Source organism: Micropterus salmoides, unplaced genomic scaffold (genome assembly GCF_014851395.1).
Source record: "Micropterus salmoides isolate LMB-PRFRI ecotype aquatic unplaced genomic scaffold, ASM1485139v1 Ms_hic_scaffold_16, whole genome shotgun sequence".
In the NCBI taxonomy this organism is placed as follows: domain Eukaryota; kingdom Metazoa; phylum Chordata; class Actinopteri; order Centrarchiformes; family Centrarchidae; genus Micropterus; species Micropterus salmoides.
In genome coordinates, this window is record NW_024040707.1 from 5,919,439 (window position 1) to 5,942,735 (window position 23,297).

At 39.9% G+C, this 23,297-nt stretch overlaps 1 protein-coding gene across 1 annotated transcript in view; it reads left to right on the forward strand.

The window, feature by feature from the left end:
- Positions 1-338: 338 nt before the first annotated feature.
- Positions 339-23,297, forward strand: part of xkr7 (XK, Kell blood group complex subunit-related family, member 7) — a 79,150-nt gene continuing 56,191 nt past the window's right edge. Inside the window, exon 1 of the mRNA XM_038723823.1 lies at positions 339-1,034. Within this exon, the coding sequence (XP_038579751.1) occupies positions 421-1,034 (614 nt within the window). The 5' untranslated portion in view covers positions 339-420. The remainder of the gene's footprint in view (positions 1,035-23,297) is intronic.

The following is a 23,297-nucleotide window of genomic DNA, read 5'->3' on the forward strand; positions in this document are numbered from 1 at the left end:
GCAGGAGCAGCATATAAAACCACCTTAATATGAGTTTGACAACAGTCTTGTCATGTGCAGCAGAGTGCTGCTGCTGCTGCTGCAGAGAGACAGGATAAAGTGACTGGGATACATTTAAGGACAGGAATTAAACGTAAAGACTACTACTTATTGTTTGCAGAATTGTCTGTTTGCAAGCTGACTGTCCTGAAAACATCGCGCTGGTGTCATAGTGTTAAAAGCGCTGTTAGTAATGATGCCTCACAATTAATTGGTTGATGATGAGGCTAGTTATGATGTAATCTCTCTCACTCTCTCTCTCCTGCACACAGCCAGCCCCCTCCCTTCTCTCTCTCTCTCTCTCTCTCTCTCTCTCTCTCTCTCTCTCTCTCTCTCGTCTCCCCACCTCTTTCTCTGTCTTTCTCTCCTATCCTAACCAACATGGCCGCTAAGTCGGATGGAGCAGCGGTGTCTGTGGAAGATGACAACACGCCCAGGAGCCTCTCGGAGCCGGGGAACCCCGCCGCCCGGCCCCGCTGCAGCGCCGCTGGCGGGAAACCCTACACCCTGCTGGACTGCTGCTGGGTGCTCTGCGCCCTGCTCGTCTTTTTCTCCGACGGCGCGACCGACCTGTGGCTGGCCGCCGACTACTACCTGAGAGGTGACTACTGGTGGTTCGGCTTGACACTCGTCTTCGTCGTGGTGCCCTCCGCGGTCGTCCAGGTACTGAGTTTCAGGTGGTTCGTGTATGACTACTCGGAACTGAGCGGCGGGGATGGATCAGCGAGCGGCAGCGGGACCGGCGCGGCCGCGGTGGCGGCAGGCGCGGCAGGAGGAGCAGCCACGGCGGGCGACAACACTTTAAGCACCAAGGACAGCGACCAGCGCGGTGGATGCGCGGCGACGGGGAACGCAGCAAATGCGACCCCAGTTTACTCGTCCTCTGCCCCTCCAGCGACGGCAGGGAGAGCGGGGGGCCCCCGGAGGTGCTGCACCGTCTGCATGTGGGTCTTTCAAACAGTGCTCCACGTCCTGCAGCTGGGGCAAGTCTGGAGGTAGGACCGCTGGGGTGGTGTGGGGAACAAGAGGGGTGTGCGTGCGTGAGCGCGTGTGTGCATACGTGTTGGTGTGTGTTTTAATGTGAGCGCGGTGCACATGTGAGCGTTGCTCCCAACAGGATAGTGTTGGGGATGTGCTCTGGAGATGTGTGTGCGTGTGTACGCGCTCGCTACGCGTGTGCGAGCGTCCATGCCCGTTCATTTGCATGTGTGTGCGCTTTTCCGCCGAAATGTTACCTGTTCTTCTTATCTACTGCTGCAGAAATGTGCAGAAATCCGACCAGCAAAGAGTGAGATTCTTTTACCGTCCAGCTGAACTTGAAGCATTCACTTTCACACAACACTTACGACAGTGATAGTAAAAATATGAATTACTCTCCCATGAGCCTCTTTGTCCATCTGCCCTTCTGGTCCTGGTTGTGACAGAATCTGGACGGATGCATACAGTCATCTGAGCTCTAACATACAGTTTCTTTCCCTGGTCCCTCTCTCTGTCATGGTCCTGACATGTTGACAGGAATATTATCAAAGCTCTGTGGTTTAGACCCCGCTGCACTTCTCCTCTGGCTGCTTGTCATGTTAGTGATCTTAAAACTGAATTTTATTTTTTCCTCCACACTCAGTGTAGTTCAAAGCTTTTATAACAATTCTGAAAATGTACTGTATTTAAGGAGAATTTTGAAGAACTTCCATTTAATGCTACTTCATACTTTTATATTTCAGAGGAAAATGTTGTACTTTTTACACCACTACATTTATTTGGCAGCTATAGTTACTTTACATATTAAGAATTTGCATAAAAAAGCAGTGTCTTGTTCGGGCCCCTTGTCATGTTTGTCACATTTCCCCTCTAAACTAATCAGATGGTTTAATTTAAACTACTGGTTAAAGCCCCAAAAGGTAAAACTGTCCAATATTTCATAAGAAAACCATGCTACATTTAGCTGATAATACTTCTGTAATAAGTAGGAATCATTAAATAATAATAGTCATTAATAATATTTTAAATGCAGAGTATTTTTACATCATGGTATTGGTACTTTTACATAAGTAAAAAATGCAATCTATGAAAGTTTTTCTGCTCATTAGTGTATAAAACTACACGTCTAATATAAGGATGTTTACATGGCAAAATGCACTATAGAATGTAAGCTTTATTTGAACTTGTAATATCGATTACAATTTTTTTGTTGACCCAAAGCCTGACTGACAAGAGCAGCCACTGACACTATAGGCAGGAAAGCCAAAACTGACACACACAAATATGAAAACAACTTAATGTAGTAGTAGTAATACACAAGCGTCACAAACAACAATGTTTGACTACTGAGGTTCAGTAGCAGCTTTCAAAAACCACAGAAATAGTCAGAAAATAGTTTTAGAATCTATGTTCTATCTGCATCTTGTTTTTTTTTATTGAATATGATTTTTTTCAGCACCAGCCAGGCTGTTGGTTCAGCACGCAGCTTTTTTTCCTGCTTGTTCTTGTTTTGTTAATGTGTTGTAAGTTATTTCAACTCTTAGGAATAACAGAACATAGTTTTAATCAGCTGACAAAAATGTACAGGGCAAGCTGTTGAACTTTCTGCTGTTTCAACCTCCTTTTAACAGGGAAGTGAATGGTCAGACACTGGTACGAGAAATGAATATGTGCCTTGCTCAAAGACACTTAAACAACCAAGCAGGATTGATAAATTCAACTCCGGTTGTGATTGTAATACTTCTACCCCTCAGAGAAAATTTAAATCACTTCTCAGTTTTTCTCAGAGCAGGGTGAATAAATCAGTAAGCCACCCTGAAGTGTCCTTGAGCCCTTTAACTTCCTGCTCCAGGCCTGCATCTGACCTCTGACCTCTCTGTGAAGGTAGAGGAAGACAGAAAAACACATTTTTAACATCCGCTAATCCCGAATTAGAGCATGTGGGAATTCACACGAGCATAATTACATGCAGACTCGGTAATGATCTGCATTAATGAACAACAATAAGATGCTGAGAGCTGGAGAATGAGAATGAGTTGGTTTTAATGTGATAGTTGCCGGGAGAGTTGGTCACTGTTCAGTGTGCCTTGGATTTGAGTCTGATTTTAAATTTTGCGAGATTTATTCAGCACATGTGGAAATGGCTCATGAGTTTCACCTGCAGCTGAAAATTCCCATTTTTCCCGCCCATGTGATTTGGAACCGATCTACTAATCAATGTGAACAGCAAAAAAAGGTAAAAAAAAAAACATGCTTCTTATTTTCTCAATTCACATCTGGAACACATGATTTATTCAATAAAATGAAATTAGTGCAGTATGAAACCCAGATGTGAAATACATTTTAAGTCTCAGCATCATTTTGCATCGTAGCAGCTGGGCAGAGCCAGTGTGATTAGAAGATGTTAAGTCTGGATTAAGGAAAAAGCCCAATTTTTGCTGACTTTTATCTTTTTCCTTCTTTGTCTTGCATCTCTCTGTCAGTCATTAAAGGATTATCCATGTAAATACTGACTGAAACAGAACAGCTAGTGGTGATTACAGTCTGTTTGACATCTTTTTTTAAAATTCCGAATATTAATAGTAATTAAAATTCCTGTTAAGATATCTCCTGCAACAGCATGAGAGCAGACGATTTAACAGTGATCTAAAACATTGAGCTTTGGAGTCAATCTCTCATTTTCCATGATGTTCAACGATCTTGGTGAAACATTCATCTCAAAAGAGCTATACACAGACTAATATCCACAGTCATGGGAGCATGAAAGAGCAGATAATGCATTGCAATATAAAGACAGGTTGAGGTTTGAATCAAGGTCAAATCACCATTTCTTGACTGGAGACTCCCGCTCTTCTATTGATATCACTGTCTCCATCCACATTTAAAATCCACAGTTGAAAAGCAGCAAGGTCACATCTTTATCTGGGGGTTGTTGAAAGACATTCTGATCACTGTAAAAAAACTCTCTAACTGAAGCTGAAGCAGATAAAAAAAGGCAAAATGTGGGTTTACTCAAGAAGTGATTTTAGCATTTATATCACAAATGCTAAAATCTTGATTTTGAGCGTCTTAAACCGGAAGAGGATTAATTTATTATATTCTAAAAATTTTCAACTGATTACAACTAGTTTATGCAATAGGTACACCAAGCTTCGGAGTGTCATTACCTCCCCAAAATGATATTTGATCCAAGAGGTCCAATCAAATTTGGAAACTCTGGAAAAGCTGAATAATTAAATTTTTTCATCCCATTCATGTGCGCTGGGAGGTGGCACGGTGATGCAGGGGTTAGCACTGTCACCTCACCTCACAGCAAGGAGGTTCTAGTGCCCCGTGCCTGAACGGGTTTCCTCCGGGTGCTCGCAATTGGCTCCAGCCCCACGCAAACCTCTAAAGGATGTGATTCTAGATGGATGGATGGTGTGTGGGGATCAGCTAGCTCACCAGAGGAAGTTAGTGTGTATCCTCTATAGACCCCAAAAAATGTGGAAGACCATTGAGGCCCACCAAGACTTTTTCATCATAAGCCATAGGAAACATAGTCTCAGGATTTATTGGATGGATTGTCATGAAATTTGGGACAGGCATTTATGCACTTCAAGCAGGTTGTCATTTTTACGATCTTCAAACAATCAGACAGACATTAAAATCCTGGTCGGGAGACAGGGCATGGACAGATGGACAGAGAAATGGAGGGACCAGCAAAGCATCAGCTTCAGTCCTGCCTGGAGTTCAATGGTCGCCCAGCATAGCAGTTTTTAGGACAATCCAATTGGTTCCTGTCTGTGCCAGACCAGATCAATCAATCCCAGAGAGAAGTAATTGAATTGGTTCCAAATGGTCACTCAGCTCAGGTGGTCTGACTGTTAGCCGTGTCCGTCCAGCCAGAGCTAATAATCAGCCCGAGTGGCTAACTGGCAGCTTCAATGTAGCTCAATACGCTGAATCATTCAAATCCTTGTGATCTGTGTGTGTGTGTGTGTGTGTGTGTGTGTGTGTTAAAGCAGGGGTCGCTTCACTGTTCATTCATTAATAAAGGGAATGTCAGTGATTATTACTTTTAATTTTAATTTTGGGGCCCGTCACTCAGATTCTCTTTAAATGGTGGCTCACTGGGTAAAGAGCGATTGGCAGCCATGTTGGAAGAATGGTAATAAAAAGAAAAATGTCAGCAGGTACTCCAGATATTTTACCTTTTGTATGATGTTGACTCTTGAATCTTTTCCATCCGTTCTATCACACAGACAAGGGCAGATGAAGTGTTTTGGAGGCCCATGCCAAACACAAACATGGGGTCCTCTTTATTGTCTATTCTTGTTGTTATCTATCCCTGTTTGTCTTAACATCAGCCCTTTTCACAGACCCCTTCACTGCTGAATTGATGATCTACTGCAAAGGTTTCAATACAAACCGAATCTCTCGTTTCATCTGTGATGAAAGGCTCAGTTTAATAATGTTGTTTAGATTCTCCAGTTTGTGTCAGTTCTCATTTAATTTCTCATTTATATGTCTTTACAGTTGAGAAATTTGATTGACAGTTTGCAGACATTTTTGATTACCATTACAAACCTTCTTGTACTGTGTTTTGTGGCTGTGCTGTGTTCACAGTGCAAAAAGTGGATATAATTTCTGTTTCATTTTTAAATTGGCTCTTGATGGACACTATGTCGACAAAAGAAATGCCTAATTTTCCTTTGTGTGAAATGCATTGTGCTGCTGACAGCTACAAAAAAAAATTAAAACACATTGTGGATATTGGTGAGGCAGCTTCAGTAAGATCTCAGAAAACAAAAAAACATTTAGATTTCTTAAATGACAGTGGCATTTCAAAGTTACTCAAAGTTACTCTGTGCACACACCACTTACTGCATGTAAAATGGGAAAGTAATTGATTTCATGTATATAAACTGCAAAAATGATATACAGTAAGTATAGTGTACATATTTACTCATTTTAGCTGACGCTTTTATCCAAAGCGACTTACAATTGCTATATATGTCAGAGGTCGCACGCCTCTGGCGCAACTAGGGGTTAAGTGTCTTGCTCAGGGACACAATGGTGGATGGGTCACAGTGGGGAATTGAACCTGGGTATCTCACACCAAAGGCATGTGTCTTACCACCCCAGCTACATATACTGTATTTTGTGTGGAAATAGTACCTTGCCTCCAAAATTAGGGGGAAGGGTCTGACAGTAATTAATCGCAGATGACGCTAAAGCAGGAGAGATTGTGGCTGGAATTGGTTTGAGTTTGTGCGATGTGGAGACACATTCACAAGGTGGTGAGATGCTTATTTGTATTTGTTTTGGACTTTGTAACAATTGGGAACTCTTCATTTTTTTTATCTTATAATGCTAAACAAAACATGAACTGTAATGAAAAAAGCGCGGGTTGGTCCAAAGTCAGGAGATACAACCAGACACAACAGCTGCAGCACACAGGAACATTAGGTGGAAGGTAGGCCTAGAATAGATAATTAGTTTTTTCTTCTTTTTTTTTCTCTTTATCTACAAGATAACCCCAAGTTCTCCTGGATTTATCATATGTAAAAACTGATTCTAACTGAAAACTGGAATTTCAAGGAATGGAATGTTTCCATCCCTTGACCTAAACAAAGATGGCAACAGGAAATGAAAATTGCTTTTTTTGTCTGGTTGGGGATCTGGTTGAGGATGTTGTTCAGGATCAGAGTACAACTTTAGACGATTAGGTGGTAAACAAGCTGTTCTATCTCTGCTAGGAGAGAGAGAGTAGTTATTGTGGTGAGACAGGACAATGTATGACAATGTGTTGTCAGGTAAATCCTTCATCCTTCAGGTCTCGACTTTCTTGGTAAAGTAATTTGCACTGACAGGGCTGGAGAGGTTTCTTTAAGTTTCTCTGCATTTTCTTTCGCCCTCAAGGTATGATCCTGCAGCATCCAACAGCCTGCAGGGAAATGAATGAGACATTCATGAAAGTCAAAAAGAAACACAGACTACAGACTCATGGACAGTGTGATAGCCCAGTAGAAAGGTGAATAGACAGATGTAAGAACAAAATGTCCCTATCAAAGTACCGTCAGTAACTTTTTGTTGAAACTAAGATTTTTAAATGTGACCTGTTCTTTAACCCAAATTAGTGACTCTGGATTCCTCTTATTAGTCTAAAATGAAATTGAAAAATTGGCTTTTACCTTACACTACACAGTATTTCATTTTGAGAGGCCCTTTGTTGGGAATTTCTTTGTTTAAGGTGGAAGATATATTGATAATTGATTGTTTAAAAGATCTGATGAAACTCTATATTGTCACTATTATCTGTACACAGTCCATTTCTGCACAGTTTCTTGTCATTTATTGTTGGACAAATGTGCTGATACTGATATGCAAAGAGATTTAGCCAATATATCAGCCCGGGAGATTTATAGGCCGGCTATAGTTGATTTCATTCATAGTCTGTTTAGTTGTCTTAGAAATCTGCAAAATTTCCTTTTGTTGTTGTTTTGTGACAAGTTTTGGTAATACTTCAAAACAAAAAATATAATGGGAAGAAAGGGGAAAACATTTGGTGGTCTTTAGAGTAGATAATCTTTTTTTTGTTTTTTCACATTAATTGAGCACCAAAAGTAAATCAGAGCTTTAAACACGCAAATGTGAAATATAAAATTAAACCAACCTTTACTGAACAGTGCAGTCAGCTGTCTATTACTTTGGAAGGTAAATGTAAGCTCTTTCTGGGCTCCAGTAAAAACTTGTGGTCTGACAGTGTGCCCTGAATTCAGCCTGTCAAAGAGTATTTACTTCCTGACTGAGTACCGCTCTGAGTCATTTTTACAGCCCGTCACCAGAAAAACGGCCGTACAGGTCGACTGTACAAGCAGCTTATTACTTATTATGTTAGGCCATGACCTTTAGTGGCCATAGTAATTATGACATGAGAAGAGGAAGAAGTCAGGTGACGTAATATAAGGAGCAAAAAAGTCTATGTTAGGAGGTGGATGGATGGGTCAAACAAACACAGAAACCAAGTCGATGTTCACTTATTTAAAGTTTATGTTCTGTACATGACTTTTGTTACTTTCGTCACCTAACCAAGTAGTTTTGTTGCCTAAATCTAACCAAACTTCAGTCATTTAACAGCGTTAACCACATTTTTAACATCATGTGACCTCCTTATAGTCTGGTAAGCCTGTTGCTGATCCATTCTAGCAGTCATAAATGTCATTTTGGGCACTGGCAATCAACCTAATTTGTCATTTAGGTATGAGGGCATGTTGCATTTTTATTATGTTACTGACAGTTTAGTTCAGGTAGGAGGTTTGAAATGGTTTGCTGATGTTTGAAGTCTGAAAGTCTGAAGTCTCGTCTGAGGTGGTGAAGCTTGTTGGGAGGGATAGACAACTGGGCTTCCGTTGCATTGGAATTCTTATTTCCTTAAATCTTGTTGAAATGAGAAAAATCCTACAACTCGAGCAAATACTGCAGAGTTGTTACATTTGCATTCATTATTGGAATTGAAGATTCCTTGAGGGAAAGAAAAGGCGTCACTTTCATTGATTATGTGTGAGATACAGCTCAGTCAGAAAATCATTTGCAATTGCAGCTGTGATGTGTTAAACTATAAGCTGCTTTTTTGTTGATGTTTGCCTATATGAGTTGTAACTTTTCTCCCTCGTGTGACCAGCAGCAGGTGAAAGAACAAGCTGTCTTAAGAATTTAAAATCCAGAGACTGTAAATGCACATTGCTTTATGTAAAATTCAATAAAGTTATTGATTATGAATAAAAACATGCCTGGAGGGAAGTTTTGATGACCCACAGCCTTCTGCCTGCCTGTATGTCTCTCTATCTGCTCGTCTCACCATCTGTCGGCATTTCTGACTGATGTTCTGTCTCTCTGTATGCTCTCCTGTCTGTCGCTCCATCAGACTGTGCTGAATAATTCACTACAGCCCTTGAGGGAGCTGTCAATCACATTTCCTGTGTGTTTGTGTGTATATGTGTGATGAGATGTAGCATTTCCTGCTAGCTCCCCCTGTCATTTGATCTGTCTCTGTGTCACTTGCTCTCTCTCTCTTTCTCTGTTTACAGTCTATGTCTCTCTGCTATTGCTTTTAGTTGTTAACCTGAAATCAACACAGAGGCAGGGCTGGCTGCGGGTGGGTGGCATGGGGGATGGAGGAATGTTGCTTTTAAAAGTTTGAAAAGTCTGACACATGCTTCTAATCCATCCTTCAACATCCTCTTAACATGTTTGTTTGCTGTGTGTAGGACAACACATGCAGTTTGCACATGCTCTGTTAGTTTGTGTGCTGCAGTGATGTATGTTATTAGAATGTGCCCTGGGGTTCACACACACACACACACACACATATTGAAGTATGTGACTATGTATAGATAATGAATTCATGGACTCAAAATGAAAGCCTGCACACATACCAACACACAGTGATGCCAGAGCTCATGTATAATTTTGGTTATGCACCCAGCAAACATCACATCACTTCCAAACTGAAATCCAGCAGCCTACCCACTAATTAATTTATTGTAAAATAAATGACGATTTTGATTATGTTCAATTTAATTTCATAATATATCATTAATTATCTGATTTGACATGCCACATTATTCATGTGACCCTTAACCCCCTCAACCTCAGTCAATAGGTGAGACTAAACAGTCCATTTCTGTGGTTGATTTATCAGAGAACCTAAAGACGTCAAGTGATAAAACATTAAGGCTGAGCAGAAGCACAGTGAATTTTAAGAATTGTTTGGCTGAAAAGCAAAACCGCTCATTTCAGCAGTTAAGTCTGTGAAACAATCAAACACAGAACTGTGTACAAAAGTAAATGAAAAGCAAAACTGATGACTGAAGACTGAAATTACCTGTGTTTTGCGTATGAAACATTCATTTTTCAAGCTGGGACATTTTTTTGAAGCAAAACAGTGTGTTTCCTGACATTTCAATTTCTCTCATCGTGATGGATGGATGGATGGGTGGACCACAGTGGTCAGTGTCTAAACATCCTCAGCAGAGGATTCAGCCCCCTGAACAGCGAACTACCTCATGGCTTGCTCCGAGCCTCAGAGTTCCTAAGGGATCAGGAAGTTCATCTTGTTTTACAGCCCTTTGCTCCAAATTAACTGCTCAGTCAGAATATCTCATTTCATTTTTACCATTTGAATTATATCATTATCAGGCGATAGACTGGTAAAAGCAGACTGTATTTTAAAATATTTGCTGGGGAATTGAGTTTTTTTTGAGTCAGTTAAAGCCAGACAGAGGGAAAGTAGCTGCCTCCCTCCTGAGGGCTCCTATGTGCTTTTTCCACAAGTCGATGCATGTGCAGCTGCCAAACCTTAGCAATTACTGTACATAACTGTGGCATGAGTCCTTGCTGATGATTGGCTCCTGGTCTGTGTGACCAACAGTTCTCTGTGCTCATCTCCACTCCAATGGGTTACAATTTCAGCATCCATTTTAGAAGATATGTCAAGCCTAGTATTTATTTATTTAGCCCAGTATCACAAATAACAAATGGACTTTACAATCTGTAAAGCATCCTTAGAGCCTCGATTCAGATAAGAAAAACTCTCCAACAACAATAACAAAAAAGGAGTAATCCCTCTCCAGGACTGATGAAGATGCAATATACAGTATGTTGTTTGCACAGAGTAGTCCAACATAGTAAAATTACAGTATGAACAATCAGGATAACAAAACTATATTCATACTGAATGATTCAACGTTCAGAGGCAACACAGAAAGTAGTATGTCCTTTATGTAGAGAGGCGGAAAATATGAGTATGGAGGTCGTAGTGGCGAATGGGCGTGTACTGGAGTTTGTGCCTTGCCAAGACCTGCAAGTAATGTTTGCTTTTGAGTGTTTAACTGTAACTGTGAACTTTCCCTAACGTTCTGAACATAATCTGGGGTTTGGCAGAATCAACTAATGTTCTTGTCTGGTGGTTGAGCTGAAGCAAACATTAAGTTGTATGCTGGTTAAATTGTACTAACAAAGTTTTATTCCAGCTCAGGAAATGCAACACTGTAAAGATACACTATATGGACAAAAGTACTGGGACACCTACACATTACTTTTGTAACATCCCATTCTAAATCCATAGGCAATAATATGGAGTATGGAGGTTTAGGCACAAAAATAGCCTGGTTAAGCTTGGAGAAAGATCACAGATTGTGTTAGAATAACGACTTAGTAAAGGTTAAGGAACTATCGTGGTTTGGGTTTAAATTTATTATGTTTGTCATGGTTTCAATAATAACCAGGTGGTTAAGGCTAGGGAACAACCATGGTCACGGTTAAAAGAATAGTAGAAGACTCGATGCTTCGATTGGCGCAGCCTGATTCAACTCCCAATCTCAGTCGCGGCGTTATGGGGGTGCTAATGGGAGTGAGGGTGTTCTTTACATAGAACTACCGTTTTTCCTCCCAGTAAGTTAATATAGATAGCCTTTTATGATATAAATATCAACATATAATGCTGTAAATAAACATGTGAAAAGAAAGAAGCTTGTGTGTGTCTGTATGTGTTAGAAAAGGAAGAGAGAAGGAGCACCAGCTGTGCCAGTGTTGTGCTGAGTTGTTGTGCACCTTGCGGTACGTTCAGATAATTTATCACCATTGATGAACCAAGAACAAAGAATATTATATCGTTAGCAGTAGCCTACTTGGAATAGACCCGCGAGGAACCACGACGTGCATTCAATTCTCGAAGTGCATGCAGAACTCCGCACAAGCAGACAAGCAGAGAGAAAAGGGTCAACAGCCTCAGTTTATCTGGAAATGTACAGTGTAAGTTACAGTGACTAATGAATAGAGACTGCAGCTCTGCAGCTTCTCAAGGTTAAAGCGGAGCTGTAATGTGTAAACTGGAAACCAGTTTCACCTCTGACCAGAACCAGCATCGTTACTGGGTGTGTCCAGAACTGTGCTCTGTTGCGCCTGTACAGTAATGTCACAAGACATGGTGTTCATCCTCCATCCACCCAGATCCCTAATCTTTATAACAAATTTGAAAAGTGAACTGACTTCAGTGAATAATCATTGTAACAGTTGTCAACTAAGCTGTGATTCACAGTAAGCTATTTCCTAATTAATATATTCATACATAAGTGGCTGCTGAGCAATTAACCTAATGTGCAGTGCCTGTGTTGTCTAGTTTTGTGCTGAACTAAACAAAGTTTGCACTAGCAACAGACTGAATGTACTACTGAACTGAAGACAGAATCAGAGCTGAAAATAGTGGCGGTGTGTGTGTGGTGATGTGTTCGCTTACTCACGTACAAACTGAAGTGCATTGGAACAGTTATGCATCCGCTTAGCTTAGGATAAAAAAGGTTAATGAACTACATAGTGAGTGACTACAAATCTTTGAGCTGAACTCAACGATGTGATTTGAATCAGCAAAGTGATTCGTAAATTCTAATGTGGGCTCTTTGGTTGTAGTGTAGTGTGTTACATCACACTATTTCCACCTTTTACTTCCGACAGACAAGAGTCGCATTTCCTACGGCCACTAATGGGCTTTGTCTCTTGAGCGTAAACATATGTTGTTATTGGGCATTTGCTGGAACAAGAACAGTCTCTTTTGAGTTAACCCTCTTACTGGCTTTCTTCTGATTTGTCCACAGTGAAAAAATGAAACTGTGTCCAACGAAAACTCTCACAAAGATGAGAGTGCAGCAGTGTTTGGCATATGGAAACCATCCTGTGCAATAAATAAACCAATAACATCATTAGTAATATCTTATTGGTCAATCCAAACTCCACTGGTAGTATCAGTTAAATGGCACATGTCATCAGTGATTTACTGATGCGTAAAGTTCATTTGTGGCCCCAGAACATTTTCCTTTTCGGCCATGTCTGTTTTTGGTTTTCGGATTTACCAGTTTAATGTTAACCTCCCTCCACGTTCTCCTCATGGTTTCAGTGAACATTAACAACAGGAAACTGGTGATAGATGGATGGATATCGATGAATAGATAAAGATTTATTAGATATAGATAGTGTAATCTGGGACAGTACATGAACTTGAGCCTGCACAGGATTTGTTAGTTTATCTCTGTGTGCGCTTCAGTGGTGCATGTTATTAGCGTGTACCCTGCAGGTGTGTACACACACACACACACACACACACACAGATTTTCCTTTCTCTTTTGGTCTGTCTCTTCCTTTCGTTCATACAAACACATTCAGACACGTTCTCCTCGAGTGTGTGAACTTTATGTTCCAAGCCCAGAGGAGCAGTTGTATCGCTGTGGATTCTAGTTTTCTCTCTCTGAGCTCTCTGAACTCACACACTCTCTGATCTGTCTCTCTGGATTTTCCTTTGTACGACTGCGTGTGTGTTTGAGAGGAAAATCCTCTATATGTGGGGACCTTTTGTCTTTCCACAGAGGCCATTTTAGGGCAGGAGACTTAAATTCAGGATTTCAATTACAATTGACATGCAATGCATTGACATTTTATCAAAATTTCCATTTTGCTCTTTCTCTTTGACTGCTCTAATCACTACTGTTGTTCATAAACGCTTTTCCATTTGTTACTCTTAACACTCACTCCTTCTGAGGCTTTAATTTTTTTTTCACTTTTTTGGAACCTGTCTTCAAATCAAGGTTATGAGTGTGTTTTTGATATGGGATGTTGAGTACGTCATAGCTTGGCATACAAGTGATTAAGCGTGTGAGAACATGGAAGTCATGAGACTCCCTGTTTATTATTTCTTTTCACTCTTTTCTTCTTTTTGAGTGACAAGAGTGGACAAGGAAGGTAACTTCCATCGTCCTGACATGTTTTTGTTATCTAACTTTACTGCCTCCAGCTGCACCTCTTCGTCCCAACTCAGCTCCACACAATGGAGACTGGAGTGTGTGGTACTAAAAGCTTCATTCAAGACCATAGAATTCATATCAACATTCAAGTCATGATTACAGCTGGGAAAAAGATGCTTTGTTAAGTTCTGGTCCAAGTAATACTCGGGCTGAAAACTATTCAACATCCAGCAGTTACAGAGCAATATTGTCATTCCGTTGGATTGCACCTGCTGAATGTAAATTAAATATTCACTCCCCTTTTAGCTTTGGTCAGGCCTCCACATATATATATATATATATATATATATATATATATATATATATATATATATATATATATATATTATATATATATATATATATATCCAAAAATGGATTTAAACAGCAGATAGGTATTTGCCATAGGTATAACCAAAACAATGAGCGACAAAAAACATCATAACCAAAAGACACAGCAGTGTGTCTCTGTGGATTTATCACTAGAAGCTACACCTTTCACACACACATTGTTATTTGATCCATTTTTAACATGACAAATACTTTATAGTGGAGATTTAATGTAATATTTTCAAACAATTTTTAAGGCTGTTGCCTGAGAGTCAAACATCTATTTAATTACTGATTTTACCTGAGTAAAAGAACAATACTGTCATCTAGTGGCCATTAGAAGAACTGTGGCTTAACACGCTTCAGCACTGGCTTAAAAACTCTGCCACGTCTGAAACCGTCAGTGACGAAACATCACAACAATGACAGATACAGTAGTAGATAGCGACATAATTTAGTTTAGATGTTCTGTGGCACACGCATAGATTCAGATGCAACACAAACAGTCACAGTTGATTTCATTGTTGGTAATTCACGGTCCGACTAAGACAGGTACCATGTCAACATCCCAATGAGCCTCTCAGCAGCAGCTATGAATCACAGTCGGATCATTCTGTTGCATTTTCTGGCTAATTGCATATCGCTCCTGGCCTGCTGTGTCCTTTTTAAACAGCATAGTAGACTGAAAAATAACATAAGTTATTCAGTCTATTAATCCTGACCTGTGGAACCCTGAACCATCTATTAGACTGCATTAGAAGCTTACTTTGCCCAAATAAAACATGAGAGGGATCTGATGTAACACTACCAGCTAGATTCAATAGTCTTTTTGTACATCCAGCTTGAAAAGTGTTTGCCCCAGAGTTTTTGAGCATATTCTAGTCTAACAGTCGAGACGGCCTCAAACAAATGTATAAAATGTTGATCTAATTTTGCTCTTTAAGAGATGAGGTAAAACAGAATCTATCTGCCCCAAATGGATTCCGCCTCCTGAGGAAATGAATGTGATGTTTTATCTTGCTGTAGATGGAGTGTCCACAGTGAAATTTGTATACTAGGTAGTGACATGCTTGAATGTAATTGACTGTTTAGTCAAAAAAAAAGATTCAAAGATTTCTAGGATCACCACTTCAGGGTTCAAAGGTTCATTTAATCAACTGTCTGTCCTGGGTCATGCACAAGTTATGCCAGTTTGAGATGTTTCCAGTCAGTATGCTTTCTGTTGCTCCTCTGTAGTTTGCTCTATTGCTCCTCAAAGTTGTCGAGAACTTTGCACGGGAACTTTGCACTCATCTTTGTGATGCAGATTCCCAGGAACCTGAACCTCTTTACCTGCTTCTCCTCAGCTGTACTGTCCAAGTGCAAAGTAGGGGTGAAATATAATAATCTTTGCCATAGGTAGTCTGTATATGACCATATTTATTAAGCCAAGCAAGCCACATGGTTCTAAAAATGGCAATGTTGGTCAGTTTCTACCACAACATCTGTTTGAGGGATTGACATGAAATTTGGTGCATAAAGTCATGGTTCCCAGAGAATGACTCCTACTGACCTTTCATCAACACCTCTGTTAATGTTTATAAATATCTTAACAATTATTAGATGGATTGCCATTAAACTTATAAACAGATGTTCATGGTCCCCAGGGGATGAATCCTCATGGCAGTGGCGATCTCATTACTTTTCATCGAGTGCCACCACGAGGTTGGAAGTTTTCGTCTGACGTGAAAAATATCTCGATAACAATTAAATTAATTGTTTGGACATCCATGCCCCTCTTAACAATGAATTAAAATAACTTTGGTGAGCCCCTGACTTTTCATCTAGCGCCATCATGAGGTGAAATGTTACAGTCTTAAAACTGCCTCAACCATGGTCCCAATTCTTAAACGCGCCTACAAAGCTTTCATTAGCTTGTTTTTCTTTCAAACCTGCAAAACGGCTTTCAATGAGCATAACATCAGACCTACTTGATCAGAAAAAACTAACTAGTGTTTGTGGTTTTTCTTTTTCTTTATTTTATAATTTTGCATTTTGGTGGTAATGGAGCAGTGGATAAGATACATGTCTTTGGTGTGGGAGACTGGGGTCAATCCCCACTGCGACACGCCCACCAACGTGTCCCTGAACAAGACACTTAACCACTAGTTGCTCCAGAGGCGTGTGACCTCATACTTCACATACAGTCACTTTGGATAAAAGCTTTAGCTAAATGACTAATTATTTTTATTTACTTCATTACTTATATTATTTCCTATGTGTATTGCTCTGTAATATTTGTACAAATATTTTATGACATTTAAACTTATATTGATTGTCTGAGTTGATCAAGACTATTTTACACACTTTTATGTCGTTGCTATATATTTAAACCTTTGACACATTTCACGAGCCTTATGAGGCGCTGAGCAAAGCACATTTGCTCCTGTCAGTGTAAATAAAAGATCCTTGATTATATTTTTGCGGCTTGTGTGGTTAGTATTTTCTGATTACATGGTTATCTTGCAGTTGCCAGCACCTCCAACCCTGCATTGCATGCTGTGCGCAAAAGGTTTTTTTCTCTTTATCAGCCCTATTTGAATCAATAAACAAAGAAATGCTGGCAGCGAAACATAAAACATATAAAATATATTACACCAATAATTGGATCATCTGCTAAAGGCGACATACTGTAGGTAAACAGACTTTTCACAAGTACAGCCATTTCAGCCAGCAGTCATGTAAGTGTATGTCGTCTTGTTTGAGTTGGTGATTTACACTCATATCTGATCAGTCGTCTCCTGTTTGTAGTGAGAAATGAGGCTCTGAAGTAACAGGCCTGATAAATCAATCACCAAACTAAGCACAGTTCAAAGCCTTCAGATCTGTCCTGCTGTTGTTTCCCTCCTCTCTGGACTCGACTTGCCGGGCCTCGTCTGCCCTCTGTTCGCCTTCAGCACAACTATTAAGGAAAGTGTATATACTTTTTAGAGATATTTTCAACAGGAGAGGAAATTATGAAGTAAGCTTATAGAGGAATACTGGTCTCTTCTCGCATCAAGTTAAATTCTAAGCACGTTCTCTCAATTCTGGAGGAAAACAACTGTCATTCATCACCCAGAGTATCTGAAGTAAATCTGATCCAGTGTGTGAAGTCTGTCAGTTTGCAGTCAAACAAGGACACAAGTTTTCTTACTTTAATTTTAGAGTTGACTTGTCAATTATTTAGAAGGTAGTGTCACTTTTTCTAAATGTTGTAGCTTTTATTTTGGTATAAAGCTTTTGAAACCCTCTTCAGAGGAAACTCTAGCCTCAGGTTTGACTTGTGAGCTGTTGGAAGTTTTTGGGATATTTACCATGAATGTTTAAAGACTTATGGTTTTATGGATTTTTTTTAATAGCTCAGTTGACTCTTATGTTATGAATAACACGATGAAGCAGTTTAACTGTGCATTAAAAATTTAGGCACCACCAAGTTTAACAAGACGGACTCCCTTAATGCTCATCAACTCAACAAAGCTGAGGTTTTTACAGCTTGATTACCAAAAGCCTGCTGTATACATTGCTGCCATCCTCATGCATAGCTGTTTTGAGTTCATGAGTATGCACATGGATCAGTTTGCACACATTTGGTTCGCAAAATGTCGCACTTCCTATAAAAAAAAGCGGAACATTCCTTTTGCCTATTGCTGGAGGGTTATCTTCTTGGTCCTGTTTGTTTTTTAGTTAGCAGGAAATCAGCAGGAATAAAAGTACTTACCAAATTTCAATTAAGTTTGAAATGTTTTGCCACAGGCAGTGGCGGTCTGGCCATCTGGAATACCGGGACAATTCCCTGCGGGCCGGCCAGCCTCTGAGCTGGTAAGCCGACTTCCTTAGCCTTTACTTTTTTACTAATAATGAAAAAGTTGGCAGAAGGTTGAGCAACACGGGCCAACCCCCACTTTTCTCTATTCCATATGAACGTCCATGCAGGCCTTAGCCCCGCCCCGCCCGTCTCGCTCACACACACAACAGCGACACTGACAGCTGGAAAAAGAGCTACAACAGAAAATGGAAAAGCATAGTTTGAAAACCTTAAGGGTCGGGCTGAAAAGTTCAGAGACAAAAGAGTCAAAGGTCTTAGCTGAAATGCAAGTAAACTCATCACGACTCATTCCGTAGTACTAGTACCAAGGCCACAGACGCTAAGAGCGGGAAGAGATGATTCCACAGCCCTGTTCACAGGGGAAAGATTAGACAGAGAGGACAGCGAAGCCAGAGATAGTGCAGCTGAACGTTATGCATCTAAATGCATTGATACAACGTGTTATCAGAATCTATCAGTGAAATGCAAATGCTGTTGGTCAGCTACTGTTTTGTAAATGTACCAGAAAGAAAGAACTGAGGAAAATAGTACAGTAACTGTGTGTTCAAACAGGCTGGTGGAAAAACTAAGGTCTGACTTAACGTTAGTAAAGCTCTGAATGTACATTTCGCTGTGCTTTGACGATTTTGTGTGAAATAAATCACTTCAGTATCGGTGATTTACTGTCGTGTAATTTTTATTTTGCTAAAGTACGCATTTTCATTTGATTCCGATGTTTTTATGTTGTCATTCTACATAAATGTTTTAGACATTTCCAAATGATAATTAGCAAATTTTATATAATGTCTGTTTTATTATGTTGCCATTCATTCACTTGATATGAAATAGTGGCGCTGCTGCAGTGTTTTTGTAGTTTTTCAAAAATTATTAGTTAATTTATATATTTTATTTATATCCAGGTTCATGATCTGTGCTGCTCTCTTAGGTTACGTTCTATGTTTGGAAAGGTGTTAAACCAGTTTTTATTATGTGTACTCCCATGACTTAAAGCCAACCAGGTGACCCTGAGCAGCAGTTAGACAGTTCCTCAGTATGGATTGTGGATATTTTAGTCTTTTTATCTCAAGGATTCATGTGGTGTGAGAGAGTTCAATCATGACAAATTCAGTGTGTGTTCTGCAGCCTTTTTAAAGTAGGACTGCCATCGTGATCAATGGCTGTAATGCTGCTAGGTGGTTGTATGAGAGGCTGGACCTTTTTGTACGTGCGTGCATTAGCAGGGCGGCCGCGGTGGAGTATATGGTGGACCGTTCTGGTGAGCTGAATCAAAGTCTAGGGCCATGTTTTACTCCCAGTCCGTCCCTGCCCACAGGCCAAGTAAGATTATTTTTGGTGCAGTTTGGGCAACCATGTGACCTTGTGTCTTTGCTCAAAAGAGTTGTATCTGTAGCTGCAGATCAATGCCCATGGGTTTGGAATGAAATCCTCAACTTTCACGTATGAGTAATGAGTAATGAGTAATGTTCAGGCATCAGCAGACTTAGCATGCTATACTCTATTGTACATTTAAATGGCTATTACTCACTTGACATAAGTCTGAGCTAAATAGATTTTTTGTGCATATTAACATCTCTATCATTACAATACCAAGTGTAAAGGATTGCGCAGCCTCAGCGGAGGTTGAGCTCTGTGCTTTCTAGTTTCTATTATTTTGGCTGTTAAACAACAAGTTCGGCCCTCCCCTCCTGTCAATCAACCCGGCTGTAGATTGGAAATCCTGACATGCAGACAATAACATCAAATCTGACATTTTCCTTCCCTCTTGTTTTCTCTCCCTCTCTACATGTCCATCTATCTCGCTCTCTCTTTCACCTCTTCCTCTCTCTCCCCTCCATCTCAACCTCTCTTCTTTGTTCCTTCATGTTTTGTACTTCGCTGGGTGAAAGAGAGAGAGGAGACATGCCTGCAATTGACAAAATACTTCTGTCCTCTAGAGAGTGTGTGTGTTTGTGTGTGTGTGTATGAGAGAGATTTCAGATATCCCTTTATTTAAAAGAGAAGTGAAAGAATGAGTGTGTGAGTGTGTGAATGTGTCGCTAATGAAGCCTTGTGTTAACACTTTGTAGATGAGGGGGAATAAAAAAGAGAAAATTCTCACAGTTGTCGGCGGGAATGACTGTGGAAGAATGAAAAGGGTACAATAAGATATCAAAAAAGAAAGAAAAGGCACAGGGACAGAGAGAGCAAAGACTTGGACGTTTGATGTTTGCTTTTTTTAAAGAAAAATCCCACAAAAACAATGTTTCATTTCTAGAGCGGTGAGAGAGAGAGAGAAACGGAGGGGGTAAAGAAAGAATACAAACAGACGGATTGAGAGTAAAGGCAAAAGAGTAATGAGGAGAAAGAAAGATGAGAATATCCCTTAAGTGACAGCTTAACCTCTTTTTGACTCGTCCCAATGTATATTCATCTCTGTCTCTTTCTCTTTCTGAGGATTTAAGGCAGGATGGAAATGAGGTTGAAAAGAGGAGACATCAAATAGGAGAGAATATCAGAAAGGGAAGGAAAAGAACAGATGGACATACAGACAGGTGGGTTAAGGGTGTTGAAGTGAAGTCGCTTCACTTTGAGTCCATGATGTCGAGTTACTAATCTCCAGCGTTCATGTCAGTCCAGCTCCAGTATACAGCACCATTTTGTTTGGCTTTGAGCGTTCCCATTCACAACTTTCAATAGTTAAAAAAGTTATTCTGTCAGTTTAATATGAAAACCTCATCCATTGCATTTACTTTGATGCCAAGTATGATCAGGTTTTTGGAAGATCCCAGTTATGTCTTTTTTTATTTTTCTGGTTTCAGAAACCTGAATAAGCTCTTATCCTGGTTTTGAGAAACCTTAGTTATTAAAGTTGTTATTTTGGTTGTATTGTATTTTTGACAAATTACAGGAGTGTGGGTGGGGGAGGTGGGGGCAAGTTAAGAAGTGACTAAAATATAACCATGAAAAAGGTGAATCATGCTTTATTTTCAAACAGATATTGTGTTTAAAGAGAGGATATTTTCGGAAAACAAATAAAATGTGTTGTCAGTGAACATTTCACTTCCGCATCAACATGTAGTGATTTGCCAGATAGCTTAATCAAAAACATTTTCTAATGATGTTGATAGAAAACATAATCAGGGTAGCATTACATTTCCTCCAAAACATATTTGCTGTTGCAAATTAGTTGTATATAAACATATTTTTTTAGGAGACGGGGTTGATGTTGTTGCTGTGTGTCATTTCCCATCTCTCTTCTCTTATTTCCTGCGATCTCTCCTATGTCAACTATTAAGTATAAATAAAAATATTTTTCTTTGAAAGTACAGGAGCCTTTTCTGTATTCTTGTTACAAAAACTGATAAATAACCTTTTGCATTTCTAATGTTGCAATGAAGAAAAATAGAAATACATAAATCTAATTAAAATCTAATGTCCTTTCGTCTGTACAGTAATTTGTGTGCAACTCTTCCCTGCTCAGTGCGTCTGACATCTTCTGTCAATAATCTGTGGAACATGATTGATCTGGACATGTGCAGGCTGTTTTTATGTATCACGGCTCACGGGCTGCTTTCATGTGCTGTTTTGTATGCCTATGTGTAATTATTGTGGGTGGATTCGGTGTCAGATTGGCAATTCTCAACGACCGGTCCGTGCTGTGTAGAGCTCACCTCCTGCCAGTTTGTTCTGCTCAGCAGCCTCTTTCTCTCATCATTTCTGCCCAGTAAAGCTGAGCATCTCCCCTCTGTCTAAGACATCACTGCCCTCCTCGATCACACACCTTTTGTGAAGCAGGCTTCTCCTTCAGCTCAGCCACAAAAACAAGATTTCGGCATTGAGTGGATGTTGGAAATAACCTCCCGCACCACCCTTTCCATCCAGTGGCACATTATGTAGAAACAGCCACAAAATCTCAAAATAATATTTGGTATTGAGGTGGCGATAGCCTAATCTCTGTCCCCTTCTGAAGCTGTACATGGCAGTTCTTCTTAATGTATCTCCTCCAAAACAGCAATCTGACTGTGAAATAAGCTTACCATTGAACTTCAATTAAATACAGAATATCTGCTGTATCAGCTACATATGTTGCTTTAATTTTATTAGTAATAGTAATTAGATCTTGCACTACTAATTAAATTATTTACAAGCACTTGCAAACTACATAAATCGCTCTCACTGCACACCTGTAGTGTAACATTACAGTAGCTCATTTGAGGAGCTTGCGGGGTCTTGTTTTCGTGTTGTTGTTTTGCATGTTCTTTTCCTTTCACCGTATGAGCTGACTCAATGTTGTTTGTCTAGCAAGCCGGCGCCTATCAGGTTAACAGTTGTCACACATATTTAAAGCCATACGCTGAACTGGTGAATCTGATCCAGCTTTCGGATTATTGCCTCAACTCAAGTTGAGTAGTTAAGTCACTGAAACGATAAAAATATGATGATTTGATGATTAATACTATTATGATGAGCTACACTCCAAAATGAAAGGGCAGGTCTCACATAATGCGAAGAATATATTTAATTGCTCCTCTCCTCTCTTCTCGTATACTTCTGCTCAGACAGATATTTCTTGTCCCTTTCCCTTCATTCGTCTTTTCTTTTTGTCATTTCTCTCCTTTCCCCTCCCCTCTCTTCAGGGACAAAAAACAATGAGAAATAGGTTTGAGCTTCCTTGCTCTTCTCACCTCTCCTCCTCCCTCCCGTTGCATCAATATTTTATATCTGGTCTTTTTTTCTTCCTTTTGCTTGATTTGTTTTGGTCTTGTTGTCGTGTCTGCACTTGTTTTTTTAACTTTTGTCTGTAGGGATGTCAACACAGAATCAAGAAGCTTGTTTTGAGCAGTGGGCTTGTCTTGAGTGTGTATGTTACATGCAGTGGTCAGTCCAGTACTTACAATCATACACACAGAATAAAAGCCAATTACATTAAAGCACACCTGAATGCATACATGCCCACTGATCCATGCAGTAATTGGGAATTTAGACTGACGTGCATAGATCCACACACACTCAGGTAAATGTAAACCTGCTGAGCTGTGACGCTGCGAGTCTCATAAATACAGACCACAAACACACAATCCCGTAATCCCCGAATCCAATTATAACACAAACAGAGACAGGTGCTTAATGAATTTAAGGCTCACTTTTTTATTCAAACTGCAAACAAACAAACAAAACACAGTCCGCCACACAAACACCTCAGTGTGCAAGGGGGAAAAGAACAAAAGAAGAATGAGAAAGAACAATATATAAGACAAACTGAATATTATATCAACGACACATTTTATCATCTCTGCAAACAGTTACAG